This window comes from Schistocerca piceifrons, chromosome 3, assembly GCF_021461385.2.
Source record: "Schistocerca piceifrons isolate TAMUIC-IGC-003096 chromosome 3, iqSchPice1.1, whole genome shotgun sequence".
In the NCBI taxonomy this organism is placed as follows: Eukaryota; Metazoa; Arthropoda; class Insecta; order Orthoptera; family Acrididae; genus Schistocerca; species Schistocerca piceifrons.
In genome coordinates this window covers 931,152,949-931,173,547 of record NC_060140.1, presented here as the reverse complement: position 1 = coordinate 931,173,547, position 20,599 = coordinate 931,152,949, and the positions used below count along the sequence as shown (strand labels likewise).

At 45.2% G+C, this 20,599-nt stretch overlaps 1 protein-coding gene across 1 annotated transcript in view; it reads right to left on the bottom strand.

Annotated features, from left to right (window-relative positions):
• Positions 1–20,599, bottom strand: part of LOC124790066 — a 291,804-nt gene that overhangs the window by 27,902 nt on the left and 243,303 nt on the right. Inside the window, exon 2 of the mRNA XM_047257631.1 lies at positions 2,801–2,923. Coding sequence (XP_047113587.1) covers positions 2,801–2,923 — 123 coding nt within the window. The remainder of the gene's footprint in view (positions 1–2,800; positions 2,924–20,599) is intronic.

The window sequence follows — 20,599 nt, the reverse complement described above, 5'->3', positions numbered from 1 at the left end:
CATTAGGTGGTGGTATAAGGCATATTTCTGTGACTGACGTTGCCTCTCCTAATGCTGGAGACATCATCGGCGCCTATAAAGACATAGATAGCATTTCTAAACTTAAAGTAGGTGGAATTTAAAATTCCTTTAAACAAACTCAGGAGTTGTCGCCTGGGAAACACGGGTAAATCTGCAGTAGCAGATGATGTGCTGGCGCCAGGAAAACACCGATTTCGTTTCTCTGTCAAGATCCAATCATTCTGCATCGATATATTTACATATGTACTCCGCTAGCCACCAAGCGGTGTGTGGCGGAGGGTACAACTCGCTCCAAAGTCATATTTGATATTTGATATTTGCCCCTCCCCCCCTTCTCTGTTCCACTTCCGGATCGCACGATGTAAAAACGACTGTCTTATCGCCTCAGTACAAGCTCTAATTTCCCTTATCATTGCGCGATTTGAAAGTTGGTGGTAACAATATATGCTCTACATTCTCTGCGAAGATCGGATTTCGGACTTTAGTGAGCAGCCCCTTCCGTTTAGTGCGTCGTCTATGTGCAAGTGTATCGTACTTACGACGCTGGGGTACAGAGAGGGCATAGAAATTCAGAAGCATAAAAACAAATTTCACAGGGAAGTTGAAGGGCAGATTCTGGAACTTAGAGATAAATGAAGCAAACGGCACCCACTTTTTCCCACTACAAGCTACATGACACGTTCAGTGCGACTCCACACTCTTAGGCGTGTGATGCCGTCACGATGTGACCGTTGCCTGGTTGTGAATAAACAGTTGGTTTGCTTAGCTTGATGTGATTTGAAGCTGATCTCTGAGTCTTTGTAGCCTCTTATGATGACTCAAGCATTAGGAGACGAAACGTTAGGGACAAAAAATATGACGTGGACTGCGGCTTCGATAAGTACTACCGCAGACAATATCAATAGACATTTTCCTTAATTGTGTAATGGATAGTCGGACCAACTTTGGGCTGTAACGTTCTTAGCAGTTCGTGGTCAGCAGAAATGACGAAAATGCAAGATGCACCTCGCTAGGGTACCTACGCTCGCGAACAAAGCCTTACGTGGACCAAGGGCGCTTTCGCAGTGTGTCAGTAGCTGGGTACAGCGCAGGAACCTCGTAAACTAGTAACCCGATTACCCCGCTCTGGAAGGCCAATTAACGACATTTTATTGGTCTCCACGCGACGAGAGTTTCTTTTGTCACGCCGTGAATTAACTACAGCAACTGCCCCGGCTCGCCCGATGGTGCCGGCAGTCGGGGCTGCGGCTTCCGCAGAGTGCGAGCGACGTTGGCGGGTTTCTGGCGAGGTGCGGGACTGACGTAGCACGGGAATTTTACTCTGCTTCAATGCCACGAGCCAGTGCAGCGTAGTTACCGACTTATTATCTCGAAGGACTCGGAGTGTTCTCACGATAGTCAACTGCCGTAGAATTACGCGCAGCTGTGTGTTACAGAGAGTTTTGGCGATAAACAGAAATGGTTTACCCGGCGTCATGCTATGTACCATCTACATCAACATCCATACTCCGCAAGCCGGTGTGTGGCGGAGGGTACCTTGAGTACCTCTATCGGTTCTCCCTTCTATTCCAGTCTCGTATTGTTCGTGGAAAGAAGGATTGTCGGTATGCCTCTGTGTGGGCTCTAATCTCTCTGATTTTATCCTCATGGTCTCTTCACGAGATATACGTAGGAGGGAGCAATAGACTGCTCGACTCCTAGGTGAAGGTATGTTCTCGAAACTTCAACAAAAGCCCGTACCGAGCTACTGAGCGTCTCTCTTGCAGAGTCTTCCACTGGAGTTTATCTGTCGTCTCCGTAACGCTTTCGCGATTGCTAAATGATCCTGTAACGAAGCGCGCTGCTCTCCGTTGGATCTTCTTTATATCTTCTATCAACCCTGCTCATCCGCAGCTCGTGGTCGTGCGGTAGCGTTCTCGCTTCCCGCGCCCGGGATCCCGGGTTCGATTCCCGGCGGGGTCAGGGATTTTCTCTGCCTCGTGATGACTGGGTGTTGTGTGATGTCTTTAGGTTAGTTAGGTTTAAGTAGTTCTAAGTTATAGGGGACTGATGACCATAGATGTTGTCCCATAGTGCTCAGAGCTATTTCAACCATTTTTTTGGTACGGATCCCACATCGGTGAGCAGTACTCAAGCAGTGGGAGAACAAGTGTACTGTAACTTACTTACTTTGTTTTGGGACTGCATTTCCTTAGGATTCTTCCAATGAATCTGTCTCGCATGTGCTTTACCGACGATTAATTTTGTATGGTCATTCCAATTTAAATCACTCCTAATGCCTACTCCCAGATAATTTATGGAATTAACTGCTTCCAGTTGCTGACCTGCTATAATGTAGCTAACAAATTATACAGCAGGTAGTCTTTCTGGCAGGTCGTGCATATGCAGTGACCAGCCAGCACATTATGACCACCGACCCACTATCGATTAGAAACCCGTCCAGGCTGTAGCAGCGGCACCTGACAAGGAATGTTTGCTAGTAAGAAACACCCATGGTGCATCTAGTATCAATGAGCGTAATAACATACCTGAGGAAACCCGTAATCTTTCCTACAGTAAAATTTTCACTTCTCATTTTGTATTGTAGTCGTCTTATGTAACTATTCCTCCACCGTCAACAGGTCAGTAAACCCCCATTCACCCTTACCCGGCCAACGGATGAGCCCTTGTCATATAGACTGCTTACTCGTTTTTCACGGTGCTGGGACAGAAACCGAGTTCTTACTGAGCAGTTTGTATTGAGGTGCTTTCACGTGAGTAACCTTCCCGCATCACTTACCCGGCCAATGGATGATCCGCTGTCGATGGGGTTCTGTGCCTCGCCGCGGTCCTTGTCCATGAGGTGCTTCAGGTCGACCATCAGGCGGTCCAGCAGCAGCGCCGTCCGCTTGGGAACCACCACCTGCAACACAGACGCCACCGCGTTACTGGCTGCAGAGTAGCAGGTGAGGGGCTTCTCACCGTAAACCTCCCACCGGTCGCAGCACGCCAATGCTATCAACCGCTCCTTAGGGCTATCAATTACTTAATGGCAGTATTAATAACGTAAATTTTAAGCGTCTGTAAACAGAGTCTAACAAAGTTGGCTGGGGGTAAGTCGGTAGGCTAATGTCTGTTGGAGCCGCTACTATGTACAGAAGTAGCTGGAAATTCATAGTATGAAGGCTTTCACGACCGGATCACATATCTTCTGGTAAACCTTCCGGGATGTAAGGTCGTGGTCCATGAAACTCTTCAGCTCCTAACGTTTCGTCCAGAGCTGCGCTGGACATCTTCAGAGGGGTGTTTCTCCTCCGGTGAGTCGGCAAGACTCACCGGAGGAGAAACACCCCTCTGAAGATGTCCAGCGCAGCTCTGGACAAAACATTAGGAGCTGAAGAGTTTCATGGACCACGACCTTACATCCCGGAAGGTTTACCAGAAGATAGCTGGAAATTGTAGCTAAATTTTCCAAATAAGGCATTTTTGATTTTCACTGTGGTTTCCATTTCGCGACCGATCGGAGGTTCAAAAAAAAAAAAAAAAAAAAAAAAAAAAAGAAAGAAATCACTTGTCATTTTCATTTCAAGCAAGCCACTAACTTTACTAACATTATTATTTATTTTAAAACGCACTAGGACTTCATATTTTTGCTTAGGATCTACTGTCGCAGAAATTACTTGGATGTAACTCAAATATGTCTTGCTTTTAACGCAAATACCAAATAGAGTAATTGCCTCGTATGTTCAATTGAGAATCTGTGTGCCTCATCTCTGTGTACGAAGAGAGGACAACATTTTACCGTAGGGAAGTGGAGATGCATTACCTGACCGCACGAATCACATGTCTATCTGTACTTGCAGACGTGTTCACAGTAGACTTCAGGTAAGCTTTATAGAACTGTGTGCGACGTTTGGGACACACACAGGAGCGCTTTCTAAGGCGTTCCCAGAATACTGTCACTGCAGATAAATTTCCTGGCTGATTGCGTTGTCAGGTGCATTGTGTAAAAATGATTACTACTACTCTTTGCCACGTTCCGTTAGGTGGCAAGCGGCTAATATGAGTGTCAAAAAAATGGCTCTGAGCACTATGGGACTTAACTTCTGAGGTCATCAGTCCCCTAGAACTTAGAACTACTTAAACGTAACTAACCTAAGGACATCACACACATCCATGCCCGAGGCAGGATTCGAACCTGCGACCGTAGCGGTCAAGCGGTTCCAGACTGAAGCGCCTAGAACCGCACGGCCACACCTGCCGGCAATGTGAGTGTCGATTAAGATCAGTGTATTGTCGCAATTTCTGGTTATCAGATATGGTGCTCAGGAAATACATGTCATCACCTCTGCTCCACTCATCGAGCAAATATTGGTGTTCCGTCGCCAAGAGTCGCCTTTATTCCAAAGACCAAAACATTAGCACAGCCTACGAGGAACACTCGCGAAAGTTCATAGCACAACAAAATGCAATTCAACCTTTTAACAGGTGCAGCGATGGTAATGCTCCAAGCTACTAGCCTGTAGTAACAGAAGAATAGGATGACATAAGCACAGAAATAGCTATATTTATTATTTTGCTTCCATTACGGTGCAGTGATTTTACCGATACGAATAGGAAAGATTAATTAAACTAGCCCTCGTCCTACCAATGTCAACTTATCATAATAAAATCTGAGTGCAGTGTAATACAAATCTAATTAAATATATCTGAACGCCTATTAGTGTACTTTAATACGGGGTGTGTCCATCCTTGACCTTTGTGACGACTTGAATTCTGCTGGCAATACATTAAATGAGGTGTCTGAATGTATTTGAAGTAATGGTAGCCCTTTGTTCCTCAAATGCTGAAATCGAGAAAGGTGGGGATCTGAAGCGAATTGACTCTAAGTTGCGCAACAGGGGTTCCATTGGGTAGAGGTAGGAACTCTGGAGGCGCAAGTCCATTTCAGGAATGTAACCGTCCACAAACCGTTGCCTCACAGATTCTGCTTCATGCCTGGGTGCATTTTCATTCTGATACAAACAATCATCGTCTCTGAACTGTTCCTCTACTGTGCGTACAACACAATGCTGTAAAATTTGTTCGTATCCTTCCGTATTTAGTTTCTTCTGAAGCGAAATAAAGGGACCACGCCCTGTCTATCAAGAACACCCACATACCCTAATACAACACCCTCCGTATTTCACTGTCGGCTTTACACATGATAGCAGGTAACGTTCTCCGCGTTTCCACCAAATTCACCCGTCGGACAGCCACAGGTCACTCGCTTGCAGTCATTCACTCTGCAGTGGCGTCGCTTTTTACACCAACTCGAGCTTCGCTTAGCATTGACAACAGGAATGCCTGGCTCATGAGGAACTGCTCGACAACTGTACCCCATTATACAGGGTGATTCAAAAAGAATACCACAACTTTACGAATTCAAAACTCTGCAACGACAAAAGGCAGAGCTAAGCACTATCTGTCGGCGAATTAAGGGGGCTATAAAGTTTCATTTAGTTGTACATTTGTTCGCTTGAGGCGCTGTTGACTAGGCGTCAGCGTCAGTTGATGCTAAGATGGCGACCGCTCAAGAGAATGCTTTTTGTGTTATTGAGTACGGCAGAAATGAATCGACGACAGTTGTTCAGCGTGCATTTCGAACGAAGTATGGTGTTAAACCTCCTGATAGGTGGTGTATTAAACGTTGGTATAAACAGTTTACAGAGAATGGGTGTTTGTGCAAAGGGAAAAGTTCTGGACGGCCGAGAACGAGTGATGAAAATGTAGCACGCATCCAGCAAGCATTTGCTCGCAGCCCAGGAAAATCGACTCGCAGAGCTAGCAGAGAGCTGCAAATTCCACAATCAACTGTATGGAGAGTCCTACGAAAAAGGTTAGTTATGAAACCTTATCGTCTGAAATTGGTTCAAGCACTGTCTGCAGCTGATAAGATTAGAAGAATCGATTTCTGTGATTTTATCCTTGCTCAAATGGAAACAGATGAATCTTTAGTTTCAAAGATTGTGTTTAGTGATGAAGCAACTTTCCACACTAACGGGAAAGTCAACCGTCACAATGTCTGTATATGGGGCACTGAGAATCCGCGGGAAACAACTCAGTATGAACGTGACTCGCCTAAGGTGAACGTTTTCTGTGCCATTTCAGCCAATAAAGTTTTTGGTCCCTTTTTCTTCGAAGGTGCTACTGTAACTGGACTACAGTATCTGGAGATGTTAGAGAATTGGCTGTTCCCTCAGCTCGAACAAGAAGCACAACAATTCATATTTCAGCAGGATGGAGCGCCACCACATTGGCACTTATCTGTCCGTAACTACCTGAACGTCAACTACCCGAGGCGATGGATCGGCCGCCAGGCAGCCCGTGACAGAGCACTTCATCACTGGCCTCCAAGAAGCCCTGATCTTACCCCCTGCGATTTTTTCTTATGGGGGTATGTTAAGGATATGGTGTTTCGGCCACCTCTCCCAACCACCATTGATGATTTGAAACGAGAAATAACAGCAGCTATCCAAACTGTTACGCCTGATATGCTACAGAGAGTGTGGAACGAGTTGGAGTATCGGGTTGATATTGCTCGTGTATCTGGAGGGGGCCATATTGAACATCTCTGAACTTGTTTTTGAGTGAAAAAAAACCTTTTTAAATACTATTTGTAATGATGTATAACAGAAGGTTATATTATGTTTCTTTCATTAAATACACATTTTTAAAGTTGTGGTATTCTTTTTGAATCACCCTGTATTTAACGTCCTATGCATTTTGTGCCAGCTGGACTATTGGTAACACTTCGGATCTCACGGGTGATTCCTTTCGCTCATTTCATGCGACATTTCTACAAGTTCTATCCGCACTGACCGGGGGTCCCTTCCGTCAACATACGAGATCTGCCTGGTCTTGGTACGAGGGTTTTCCAGATGGTGAGTTCCGATCGGTCGCGAAATGGAAACCACAGTGAAAACCAGAATCGCTTTATTTGCAACAGTTAGGTACGTCTTCCACCTGCTTCTCTACATAGTCGCCTCTCCAACTTAAGAGTTTTGTCGTAGTGTTGTATCAACTTCCCAATATGCTCGTCATAGAAAGCAGCCGCCTGTGCCTTCGGCAAGTTATCTGCACTGGTCTGCAGCTCGTTGTCTGCGGAAAATTTTTGTCTTCATAGCCAGTGGTTCTTGTGAGCAGAGATGAGACACAGGGGGAGCCAGTTACGGACTGTACTGTGGGTGATCAAACACTTCTCATCGGAAACGCTGCAGGAGCGTCTTCATTGCTCCTCCAGTGTGAGGCCAAGAATTGGCACGAAGAAGGAACTGCTCTATAGTTGTGTTATGTGGGCTGCATGACAAAGGCGAAATCTCTAACCAGGCCCTCATACTTGGCGGGAGACGCTATTCCCTACGCATCTTTACGTGCTCACTGTTCACTCAAAACTGAAAAGAGCGACGCGACACGATCGACGGGAATACTAGAGACACTGCCCAACACATCTGTGCAAAGTTTTATCGGATTTTCCCAGTGGTTTCCATTTCGCGCCCGATCGAAACTACATTTCTGCACAACCCTCGTATAGCTGCGGTTGTTCCTCCGCCTTTCCGTGTCACATTCATATCACTCTGTTTTTGATAGCACAGTGTCTAAAAGAGGCGTTTTATTTCATCTCACGGTATAAAACGACATTCGATATTTGTAGCACAACAATAAGCTCCGAAATACATCATCTGCATTTTGGAGCCGGCCGGAATGGCCGAGCGGTTCTGGGCGCTACAGTCTGGAACCGCGCGATCGCTACGGTCGCAGGTTCGAATCCTGCCTCGGGCTTGGATGTGTGTGATGTCTTTAGGTTAGTTAGGTTTAAGTAGTTCTAAGTTCTAGGGGACTTATGACCACAGCAGTTGAGTCCCATAGTGCTCAGAGCCATTTGAACTATTTGCATTTTGGAAGTACTTATCCAGTACATGTATAAGGCTCTTGCATCAGTCTGTAGCATTTTTTTTTTTTTTGCGTGTTGGTATTCCTGTTACTATGCGTTTATTTATCGACTGTCATTTTTTTATTTGTAGTTACCTGTTATTTGTGTTTACATATTGTCAGTTTGTCATTTGGAGACACTGAGTGGATATATGAATGCTAGAAAATGGGGTTCCAAATGAGACATCGGAGCATTTCCGACATATTCTTCTGTTTGACTTCAGCATAGTGGTGACAGCAGGGTAGGCAGCCAGAAACATCTACGCCATCTAAGGAGATAATGTAGATCCCGGCAGGAAAATGGTTTTCTCGTATTAAGGAGGATCTTTTTGACATTAGTGACTCTCTACGTTCAAGAAGCTCTACCTGGTTTGATGAAGATCGTTTCAGTTCATTAATCCAGGATGATCCACGTCTGTGTACTCGAGAACTTGCAAATCTGACGAACTGTGATCATTACACCATCGAGCGACATGTGCGTGCAAGGTGATGGTTGAAAAATAGGGTGTATGGGTACCGCATACTCGAAGCCAAAATCACAAAAATCAGCAGGAGGCCATATGTGCATCTCAGCTTGCTCGTCATCAATTGGCAAGTTAACAACACCTACAGTTCCTATCTCGGTGGTGACAAATGGTGTCTTTATGCTGACATAAGGAAGAGTAAGGAATGGCTGAGCCCAAACAAAGCTTTCTCTGCCTCGTGATGACTGGGTGTTGTGTGCTGTCCTTAGGTTAGTTAGGTTTAAGTAGTTCGAAGTTCTAGGGGACTGATGACCATATGTGTTAAGTCCCGTAGTGCTCAGAGCCATTTGAGCCAAACAAAGCAGAAACTCTTCCTACGAAGAACTGTGCGCATCCACAAGAGATAGTGCTATGCATCTGCTGGAACAGCGACAGTGCGGTGTACTACGAATTGCTTCCTCGATGTTACTGTCGTTTATTGTCAACAATTGAGACACCTACCAGAAAAACGAACAGGAAAACTACGTGAAGCGGTGCTACTCCACGACACTCCTGCCCGCCGTATGTTAGACTGACAAAGAACTCTATACGGGAGCTGGGTTGGGAAGTCATTCCGCACAAGCCTTATTCACCTGATTTTGCGCCCTCAGATTTTCATATTTACCACTCTCTGTTGAGCAATATTTAAGGAAATTCCTTTCTGGATGAGAATGTGCTCCGAACATGGCTCGATGACTTCTTCGCCTCAGAACCAAGTGATTTCTCCTGTCGCGGAGCCGACCGCTGTGGTCGAGCGGTTCTAGGCGCTTCAGTGTGGAACCGCGCTGCTGCTACGGTCGCAGGTTCGAATCCCGCCTCGGACATGGATGTGTGTGATGTCCTTAGGTTAGTTAGGTTTAAGTAGTTCTAAGTTCTAGGGGACTGATGACTTCAGATGTTATGTCCCATAGTGCTCAGAGCCATTTGAACCATTTTCTAATTTCCATTTGACCAACTTTCCAAGCAAATATCCTTTGCCTGAATGTTTTTCTATCTGTAACGCCGCATAGTGCCTTAGAGCCATTTGAACCATCCAGTCGCGGAATCAAAAAGTTACCGGAACGTTGACGTTGTAAAGAGTGAAGAAGAATATACTATTTATGACTATGGTCTCTGTTATGTGTGTCTGTTATGTTTATTAAACTTATAAAAGAAAAACACGATGAACTTATGCACTAACCCAATAAAAAGCAGATAATTGAAAAAAAAATGCTAACACAAGAGCATGTTTTGAGTTATTGTAGCCGGCCGAAGTGGCCGTGCGGTTCTAGGCGCTGCAGTCTGGAACCGCGGGACCGCTACGGTCGCAGGTTCGAATCCTGCCTCGGGCAGGGATGTGTGTGATGTCCTTAGGTTAGTTAGGTTTAAGTAGTTCTAAGCTCTAGGGGACTGATGACCTCAGAAGTTGAGTCCCATAGTGCTCAGAGCCATTTGAACCATTTGAACCATTAAATTTAAGGACAACAACATAAGTACAAGAAGACAAAGTAACTTGCGTAGCAGAGTATGTTGTCGAGCGGCACGTTTGGAACCACTTGTTATCAGCAAGTGACACATTCGAAAATAGAAGAGACGTGCGATCAGGCTAAGCCTTATTAAACTGAGCGTTTAGCACTTTCTCCCGCTGAACCCGTCATTCACACAGTCTAGCCACTTGGTAGCGCTGCAGTAGCCAAGTTGTAGAAACACTGTGGCTGATTGTCTCGAGCTGTGGTATTGTCGACCTCGGCAACAGGCAGGGGCGTGTGTCTGTGTTGGGAATGACTATTTTACACGATGCAGCGACAAAGCGAAAGGCTGCCGGCAGCCGCCGTGTGGGGGCTGGCGGGGCTAACGACAGGTGGAGCCGCTAACAAGCACGAGGAGCGAGCAGCGGCGAGCGCAGCCAGCAGCGGCGGCGGCCCGCCGCCCGACGCGGAAGGCGCCCTCTGCCAGCCGCCTTTGTCTGCAGGCGCTGCGGCTAACGAGTGGCGCTGGAAATGTCTGCACGGCTGCCGGCCACATTAAGAACGTCTGCCGGAGAGTCCTCGAGCCCCGCCACATGTTTACGGTAAGAAAAACTCAGCGCGCGGGGCAACGACCTACTCAGCAGTTCTTCCTTTCAAAAGGTACCGCCATTGCTAATTGTTGTTGACACAAACTCTGGCGCATGAAGCTCTGTAGTCGCATCTGGCTTCTTACAGAACTGGTAGACACTTCAAGCAAACACACAGACACACACACACACACACACAATATACTGGTCATTACAATTGCAACATGAAAATAGCAAGCAACGACGTGAAACTGATATGAATGCTAGTATACGCAAACGATCAGCATTTCAGTGCAAGATCTCAAACTAGATTGGCATTGCGCCATCTGCGTTCTGTATATGAGCAAGCATACACAGCGGCTTTCTTTCTTTGGCCCGGGTCCGTAAGTGTGATGCTAATGTGGATTCGATGGTTTCATGAGAGGCATACTCATCGCATTGCCGGATCTCAGTGGCCCTGTGCAAGTAGCGCCCGAGAGGGCAAAAATATTGTTTCCAGAATGATATTTGCACTCTGCAGTGGAGTGTGCGCTGATATGAAACTTCCTGGCAGATTAAAACTGTGTGCCCGACCGAGACTCGAACTCGGGACCTCTGCCATTCGCGGGCAAGTGCTCTACCGTCTGAACTACCGAAGCACGACTCACGCCCGGTCCTCACAGCTTTACTTCTGCCAGTATCTCGTCTCCTACCTTCCAAACTTTACAGAAGCTCTCCTGCGAACCTTGCAGAACTAGCACTCCTGAAAGAAAGGATACTGCGGACACTTGGCCTAGCCACAGCCTGGGGGATGTTTACAGAATGAGATTTTCACTCTGCAGCGGAGTGTGCGCTGATATGAAACTTCCTGGAAGATTAAAACTGTGTGCCCGACCGAGACTCGAACTCGGGACCTTTGCCTTTCGCGGGAAAGTACTCTACCATCTGAGCTACCGAAGCACGACTCAGCTGTCTACCCAGGACTTCTAATTCCATTAACAATTTGTCGAATAGGCTGGTTTTTTACGAATCTTAATTTGAGAACATAGAGCTGGTGTCTGGGGATTCATGCTCAGCAATCTAGCATGGTCTTTGGGGAGGGAAGAGAGAGTATCTGGCCTCACTCTTAAGAAATACATTACTGTCACATTTCTAGGTGACCTTTTATATCGTATAGCTGATTTGTTTAAAACATATGACATCACTGTGCCATTACCACCAATAAAGCCTCCAAGTTACTCTTTATACACAAAGAGAACCCTCCATCTGACAGATTTCTCAAATCTGGGGCATCTGAAACACAATGTAATTATGAAACTTCCTGAAGATTAAAACTGTGTGCCGGACCGAGACTCCAACTCGGGACCTTTGCCTTTCGCGGGCAAATGCTCTCCCATCTGTTTTTTTTTGTCTTATTTTGTTCTACATTGTTCCTTGAATTTCTTGGGGGGGGGGGGGGGGGGCGGACGTCCGATAACAGCCGTTCAGGGTTCTTCGTTAATCCATTCACTCGGTTTTTTTTATTACAGAGGGGAACTAACCCGCTGACTGAACACGCTGAGCTACCGTGTCGACCCACGTGGGCTACCCAAGCAACACTCACTGCCCGTCCTCACAGCTTTACTTTCGCCAGTACCTCGTCTCCTACTTTCCAAATTTCACACAAGCTCTCCTGCGAACCTTGCAGGACTAGCACTCCTGGAAGAAAGGATATCGCGGAGACATCGCTTTGCCACAGCCTGAGGGATGTTTTCCAGAATGTGATTTTCACTCTGCAGCCGAGTGTGCGCTTATATGAAACTTACCGGCAGATTAAAGCTTTAAGGACACGCATGAGTCGTCTTTGTGTAATTTAGAAGTTAGAGCACTTGCCCGCGAAAGGCAAAGGTCCCGACTTCGAGTCTCGTTCAGGCATAAAGTTTTTATCTGCCAGGAAATTTCATATCATTGCACACTCCTGCTGCAGAGTGTAAATTTCATTCTGGAAATCAATTTAATTATGTATACATGTAGACTGACGTGAGAAAGAAAATTTATACCAATGCCGGGATTCGAACGCGGTAAAAATATTCATTTACTGATTCAATCTGCATATATACATCATAGATGTCTGAGACTTGAAAAGGTCTCTGGAACCACATAGTTTCATTTGATTAATGTGTAATATGTCCGAGTTTTTATATACAGATGGGGCCGATAGAATGAGTATTTAAGTCACACTTTCGTGAGCACTACTCAACAAAGACTGTGAGGGTATATATAAGTGAACTTTTGCAGAATATTTCAAAATGGAGATACACACTCTTCCTCCTCCAACCTTGCTTAACATGGAAATTTTGCATATAGTTGACAAGGGCTCCAAATGAGCCTTTTTAGAAGAATTCCACCTAAATTCGAAAGATTTGTGGAATGATCAACTTACATTAAAAACAGAAACTACTTTGATTGCGTAGCATCTCTTATAAAATGTGAAAATTAGATCATTCCATTTATATGTTAGAACTAGGTAACATGGTTTTCAACTGCGTTAAATGTAGCTTCTTTATACATCTTGTTATAATTCTTATATCCTTTTATATGTGTTGTTTGCTGCTAGCACAACAGCTTGATACGTTCATAGGTGTGATTCAGTAACAGTAAATTGACAATCTGTGTTTGCAGTAATCACATACAATATGTACATTTTTGGACACATCATGGCATTGTGCTTCTATGCAGAAAATTATTGACATCTGCTAAACCAATACTAATTAAGTTTCGGTTAGACACTTCTCATATTTTACGAAAGAGTGCAGCCAATATCTAGAGATTCATAGTAGCACTAATTTTGTAGGCTTCTGAAGATGACAAATTAATTTATCGAAACCGGTAAAGCGAAATAAAAATATATTTCCAACTGACAACTAACTTTTATTCTGAAAAATTTAATTACTTTGGTACTCAGTTAGGGGTATATCAACATTTATTTCATATCAATTAATTTTACAAAATATATTGTCCACAATGTTAATTGTTTCTTTTTTTTCCATTCTTATTTTAAAATCTGTTGAGTCTTGACTTGCTGTCAATAGCTTGATTACGGAAAGAAGTCCCCTGTCACGTAGTACGCATCGTGTAACGTCGGCACAAGTCGGAACACTTCGTGTCGCCTGTGTTTGTTTACGATTGCTGTCAACATTAGCGTCCTAACAGAAGTTTTTGAGTCATCGCGCCCGCCGCGAATGCTGCCAACCTTTTCATCTCACAGTACCATTTCCAGCCTACGTCCTCCATAATTTGCTGGATGCATTATAATCTCTGTCTTCCTCTGTAGTTTTTGCCCTCTACATCTAACTCTAGTAACATGGAAGTTGTTCCTTTCCTCGATGATTTTGCAGAAAATCTCCTCATTCCTTACTTTATCAGTCTACCTAATTTTCAACTTTCCTCTGTAGCACCACATCTCAAATGCACCGATTATCTTCTTTTCCGGTAACCTAACAGTAATGGCTCTTTAAGTGGCGTGACGAAGTCTTGCGGGCCCCGCAAAATGGAACTCGAAATTTTTAATGCGTTAATGTTTCATTTCTTTCTAGGATTTAGTGAACTTTGGTTTGCTGAAGCAACCTGGAGATCCAAATGTGGTCAGTGGTTAACAAACTTCAGTTATAGAAGAAGCCGTTACACTTTTGCAACCCTTATGCGAAGTAACCGAAGAAATTATTTGTGGAAATTATGTAGCAGGAAGCAAAGTAATACCATGTTTGTCTCTTGTAAAGAAAGTTAATGGACACAAATATTTTAACACCAGAATGTAAATGTCCTACAGAGAATCTTCAGAGAGAATAGCAAAGATGTTTTGAGAACGGAGAGAAGACCAAACCAACTACCGTTAGCACCTGAAACGCCATTGTTCAGAAGAACCAGACACTGAAAGTAACAGAAGTCGAAGAATCAGAAGTACAGTTACCGATTACGGCAGAAAATGGTTTGTGGAACATTCACAAGACATCACTTTCAATATAGCAGGAGCAAACATTTACCAGGATTTAGTCTCTGTTTACATCAATTGTAATCAACCGAAAATCACTCCTCTGTCCGCAAATAGTAGGAAACAGTGGCTTCCTCTGTTCCTTCTGAAAGGCTGTTTTCTAAGGCAAGGGAAACAGCAACATCCTGTCGTTCGAGACTCAGTCGATAAAGATTACATAAATTAGTGTTCCTCAGTTCTCTTCCTAAAAGATTTTGGTGCCTGCTAGCATCTTCATAACAGTGTCTAGGTCGAAAACAACTACACTCCTGGAAATTGAAATAAGAACACCGTGAATTCATTGTCCCAGGAAGGGGAAACTTTATTGACACATTCCTGGGGTCAGATACATCACATGATCACACTGACAGAACCACAGGCACATAGACACAGGCAACAGAGCATGCACAATGTCGGCACTAGTACAGTGTATATCCACCTTTCGCAGGAATGCAGGCTGCTATTCTCCCATGGAGACGATCGTAGAGATGCTGGATGTAGTCCTGTGGAACGGCTTGCCATGCCATTTCCACCTGGCGCCTCAGTTGGACCAGCGTTCGTGCTGGACGTGCAGACCGCGTGAGACGACGCTTCATCCAGTCCCAAACATGCTCAATGGGGGACAGATCCGGAGATCTTGCTGGCCAGGGTAGTTGACTTACACCTTCTAGAGCACGTTGGGTGGCACGGGATACATGCGGACGTGCATTGTCCTGTTGGAACAGCAAGTTCCCTTGCCGGTCTAGGAATGGTAGAACGATGGGTTCGATGACGGTTTGGATGTACCGTGCACTATTCAGTGTCCCCTCGACGATCACCAGTGGTGTACGGCCAGTGTAGGAGATCGCTCCCCACACCATGATGCCGGGTGTTGGCCCTGTGTGCCTCGGTCGTATGAAGTCCTGATTGTGGCGCTCACCTGCACGGCGCCAAACACGCATACGACCATCATTGGCACCAAGGCAGAAGCGACTCTCATCGCTGAAGACGACACGTCTCCATTCGTCCCTCCATTCACGCCTGTCGCGACACCACTGGAGGCGGGCTGCACGATGTTGGGGCGTGAGCGGAAGACGGCCTAACGGTGTGCGGGACCGTAGCCCAGCTTCATGGAGACGGTTGCGAATGGTCCTCACCGATACCCCAGGAGCAACAGTGCCCCTAATTTGCTGGGAAGTGGCGGTGCGGTCCCCTACGGCACTGCGTAGGATCCTACGGTCTTGGCGTGCATCCGTGCGTCGCTGCGGTCCGGTCCCAGGTCGACGGGCACGTGCACCTTCCGCCGACCACTGGCGACAACATCGATGTACTGTGGAGACCTCACGCCCCACGTGTTGAGCAAATCGGCGGTACGTCCACCCGGCCTCCCGCATGCCCACTATACGCCCTCGCTCAAAGTCCGTCAACTGCACATACGGTTCACGTCCACGCTGTCGCGGCATGCTACCAGTGTTAAAGACTGCGATGGAGCTCCGTATGCCACGGCAAACTGGCTGACACTGACGGCGGCGGTGCACAAATGCTGCGCAGCTAGCGCCATTCGACGGCCAACACCGCGGTTCCTGGTGTGTCCGCTGCGCCGTGCGTGTGATCATTGCTTGTACAGCCCTCTCGCAGTGTCCGGAGCAAGTATGGTGGGTCTGACACACCGGTGTCAATGTGTTCTTTTTTCCATTTCCAGGAGTGTATATTAATTAGCTTTAGTAATGAATGTTAAATAAGTACACATCTGTGCTAAATAAATAATAGGTTCCACTTACATATTTCATGAAAATGAGCAATTGTTAGTTAATAACAAACGAAAATATAAGTGAAATTGCATCGGTTTATTTTATATACAACAGAAGATTTTCTCACAAAAAGTAATTTTTGGGGAATGCGTTATAGACCGAAAAATAAAGTAACATGACAATTCGCTGAAATGTGGTGAAACGTACAGCGTTTTATAAAAAAGTTCTCCCTGCCCCGCTGGATAGGGAGTGAAAGATCGAAATCAATAGTGGGAAAACATTACGTGAAAAGTTGTCTTTAACAGCTGCGTGGGCGCACCACAAAAATAAATTTTTATTTTTGTATGCTGTCAGCTCAGTTTAATTCATATGCTCGGATAAATAAAACAGTAGTTCAGGTAGGGTATAAATTAATATGTTGATACGTATTCGCTTTGTTTACTGCGTTAAATTGCTACGAAAATACGTAATAAAGAATGGTTAGGGTTTAACGTTCTGTCGACCGTTAGATCCATAGAGAACGGTCACACACCCGGACAAAGACGGGAAAGTAACTGAGCAGAATCCTTTGCAAAGGACCATCCCGGCATTTCCTTTAATAGTTTTAGGGAAACCATGGAAAAGAGAATTAGATGGCCGGTCTGTAATTTGAAACCCATTGATCCAGTGTTCCGTATTAAATTTGTAGGTACCGATCTAATTTGATGTGTTTAGACAGACTACGTGGAAAATTTGTCGTTTAAATGAAGGCGGCCAAAAAAGTGTGCTTTCTCATTGAACAGGAGCACTGCCCGTCATAGAAAATGCACCAATACGTTGCTGTCACCCATCTACACATGCACATTTCCTGCACTGTGTAATTACGTTCGAGTGAGCGAGAGCAGAAGTTGTATTTAGCGACCATCTGAATGCTACGAAAACCAGTGCTCATGACAAAACAGCGCGTGTTCATTGTCGTGTGCTACGCGAAGCACAATTCGTGGAAAACTAGCGGAGAACTGTCTGCGCGAGAGTTGAAACAAAGTCTGAAATGCAGAACGTAATGTGAAAATGACGCGAAAGGGCTCTGTAGCGAATAAAATCAGTAAGTGTCTGAAAAGGGTTCAAGTAAAGGGAAGTCCGGAACAAGGTTCGACGAAATCTGAGCTAGTAGGAATTAAGAGATCTTCGTGTTGAAACATTGTCAAAAAGGAACTGCATCAGTATCCTTACAAAGTTACTGTTGCGCGTGAGTTAAAGTGTTGAGACAAACTTTCCTGTGTTGAGTTCGGGGCTGGCTTCTGAGTAAGTACAATCAATACTTTTGAATCCTCATTGCTGTTGATATACTTTCCGGGATGTGAGGTCGTGGTCCAAGAACTTTTCTGCTCCTTACGTTTCGTCCAGAACTGCGCTGGACTTCCTCAGAGGCGCTGCTCCGCTGAGTCTTGCCGACTGACTGGTCGGGTGTCTGAGAGCGACTTATATATTGTGAGAAAGGGGGGAGTGGTTCAGGGGACACGTGATGAGAAGTGATAATCCATAGCAAAGATAAGGTTGACTATCGATTACCACCTTGTCAAAGATAAAAATTGTTAGCAATTTTGTAGAGCCACTGTCCATATATCGCTAAGTTTCATAGCCTCCTCTTTCCTATTAAAATTATCGTGATGTTTATTGTCCATATATCGCTAAGTTTCATAGCCTCCTCTTTCCTATTAAAATTATCGTGATGTTTATAAATTTCGATAGCTTCTCTATATAGCCGTGGATAGTAATTTAACGTTGTAGATAAAACTTCGGTATCCGAAAACTTCACTTGGTGGTTGCCTGGTTGAAGAGCATGTTCCTGTGGTAAAGTTTACATTGGTACTACCAAAAGAAGCGTAAACACGCGACTGAAAGAGCATAAAATTCTTTGTCGACTTGGAAAAATAGAAAAGTCAGCTGTAGCGGAACATGCTCTTCAACCAGGCAACCACCAAGTGAAGTTTTCCGATACCGAAGTTTTATCTACAACGTTAAATTACTATCCACGGCTATATAGAGAAGCTATCGAAATTTATAAACATCACGATCATTTTAATAGGAAAGAGGAGGCTATGAAACTTAGCGATATATGGACAGTGGGTCTACAAAATTGCTAACAATTTTTGTCTTGGACAAGGTGGTACTCGATAGTCAACCTTATCTTTGCTATGGATTATCAGTGGCTCTACAAAATTGCTAACAATTTTTATCTTTGACAAGGTGGTACTCGATAGTCAACCTTATCTTTGCTATGGATTATCACTGCTCATCACGTGTCCCCTGAACCACTCCCCCCTTTCTCACAATATATAAGTCGCTCTCAGACACCCGACCAGTCAGTCGGCAAGACTCAGCGGAGCAGCGCCTCTGAGGAAGTCCAGCGCAGTTCTGGACGAAACGTAAGGAGCAGAAAAGTTCTTGGACCACGACCTCACATCCCGGAAAGTACATCAACAGCCATGTCACCCGGTCGTGAAAGCCTTCATTTTGAATCCTCAGTTTTTCATTTCATCTGATAAGGCCTGGTTCAGCCTGCCTTGGTATCTTATCTTACGGAGCGTGCATCATTATGCATCAGAAAATCCACTTCGAACACCCGATGCATAATATCAAGAACGGTCTTTGATGCGCATCGTCTGATGTCCGAATCGTAACACGATTCTTTCACCAAAGTGTTTATGCTAACCGACATGTCCGGAAACTGTTTAATCCATATAAAGATTAAGTCATGGAATATGAACAACTGTAAGTATATTAGCAGCAAGACGGAGGAACAGCAGACACCGTCTTGACAACCTTGTCACGAGTGCATGAGATGTTCGGTGACGAGAGGACAATCAGCAGTCGGCCGGTGTGGCCGTGCGGTTCTAGGTGCTTCAGTCTGGAACCCCGTGACCGCTACGGTCGCAGGTTCGAATCCTGCCTCGGGCATGGATGTGTGCTATGTCCTTAGGTTAGTTAGGTTTAAGTGGTTCTAAGTTCTAGGGGACTGATGACGACAGATGTTAAGTCCCATAGTCCTCAGAGCCATTTGAACCATTTTTGACAAACAGCAGAGGCAGTGCAATTCTTCTGGCCATCTCGATTGCCTGATCTCTCTCCCTGTGACTGTTACCTAAGAGGCAAGCTGGAAGTTTAGGCGTACTCAAAGAAGACTCACACACAGGAAGTTCTACAGCAGAAAACGGAAAACGCTATTTCTGCTGTCTCTCAGGCAAAGCTGCTATACGTGTCTTACAGGTTGATAAATCAAGCACAGCGCTGCATCGATGTCAACAGTGGCCATTTCCACCACCTTCAGTGATGTTCGTTAACAAAGATCAATTCCGTAACAGTGTTACTGAAACATATTTCCGTTCAGTTTTATTATACCCACCCTGAATATGGAATGAGTACAAAAATTCAGTGCCCGAATTGTTAATAATGACAAGGATAGGTAATATCCAGGATGTCCCAGATATATTGCGACAAAATTCGAGGGGTTGCACAGGGTGTATTGAGAAACAAATCGAGGACAGGAGCCCATGTCCAGAAATGCCATCCAATGGCGACGCAGAGCATTGAAGTCACAGGCGCCGGTGCCTACCAGTAGGCAACCCTTCAGCAGGAAATGTTACCCTGTAGATTGACAGACCGTAGATGGAACGTCTCGCAACGTTTTTTTATTATTCAGTTGAGAGAATGGAGCTATCTGCTGCGTAGAAAGGCCTTGTCGTCAACGTATGTGATGCGCTCTTGCCTCGGTGGATGACCGGCCGCGGTGGCCGAGCGGTTCTAGGCGCTACAGTCTGGAACCGCGCGACCGCTAAGGTCGCAGGTTCGAATCCTGCCTTGGGCATCGATGTGTGTGATGTCCTTAGGTTAGTTAGGTTTAAGTAGTTCTAAGTTCTAGGGGACTGATGACCTCAGAAGTTAAGTCCCATAGTGCTCACAGCCATTTGAACCATTTGAACCTCGGTGGATGACTGTTTATGAGATGGGTCTCCACATGCAGTTCGTTATTCTCCTGGAACCCTCTAAAATCTCCAATGTTTTTTTTTCGGTTGTTGTTGTTGTGGTCTTCAGTCCTGAGACTGGTTTGATGCAGCTCTCCATGCTACTCTATCCTATGCAAGCTTCTTCATCTCCCAGTACCTACTGCAACCTACATCCTTCTGAATCTGCTTAGTGTATTCATCTCTTGGTCTCCCTCTACGATTTTTACCCTCCACGCTGCCCTCCAATGCTAAATTTGTGATCCCTTGATGCCTCAAAACATGTCCTACAACCGATCCCTTCTTCTAGTCAAGTTGTGCCACAAACTTCTCCCCAATCCTATTCAATACCTCCTCATTAGTTACGTGATCTAGCCACCTTATCTTCA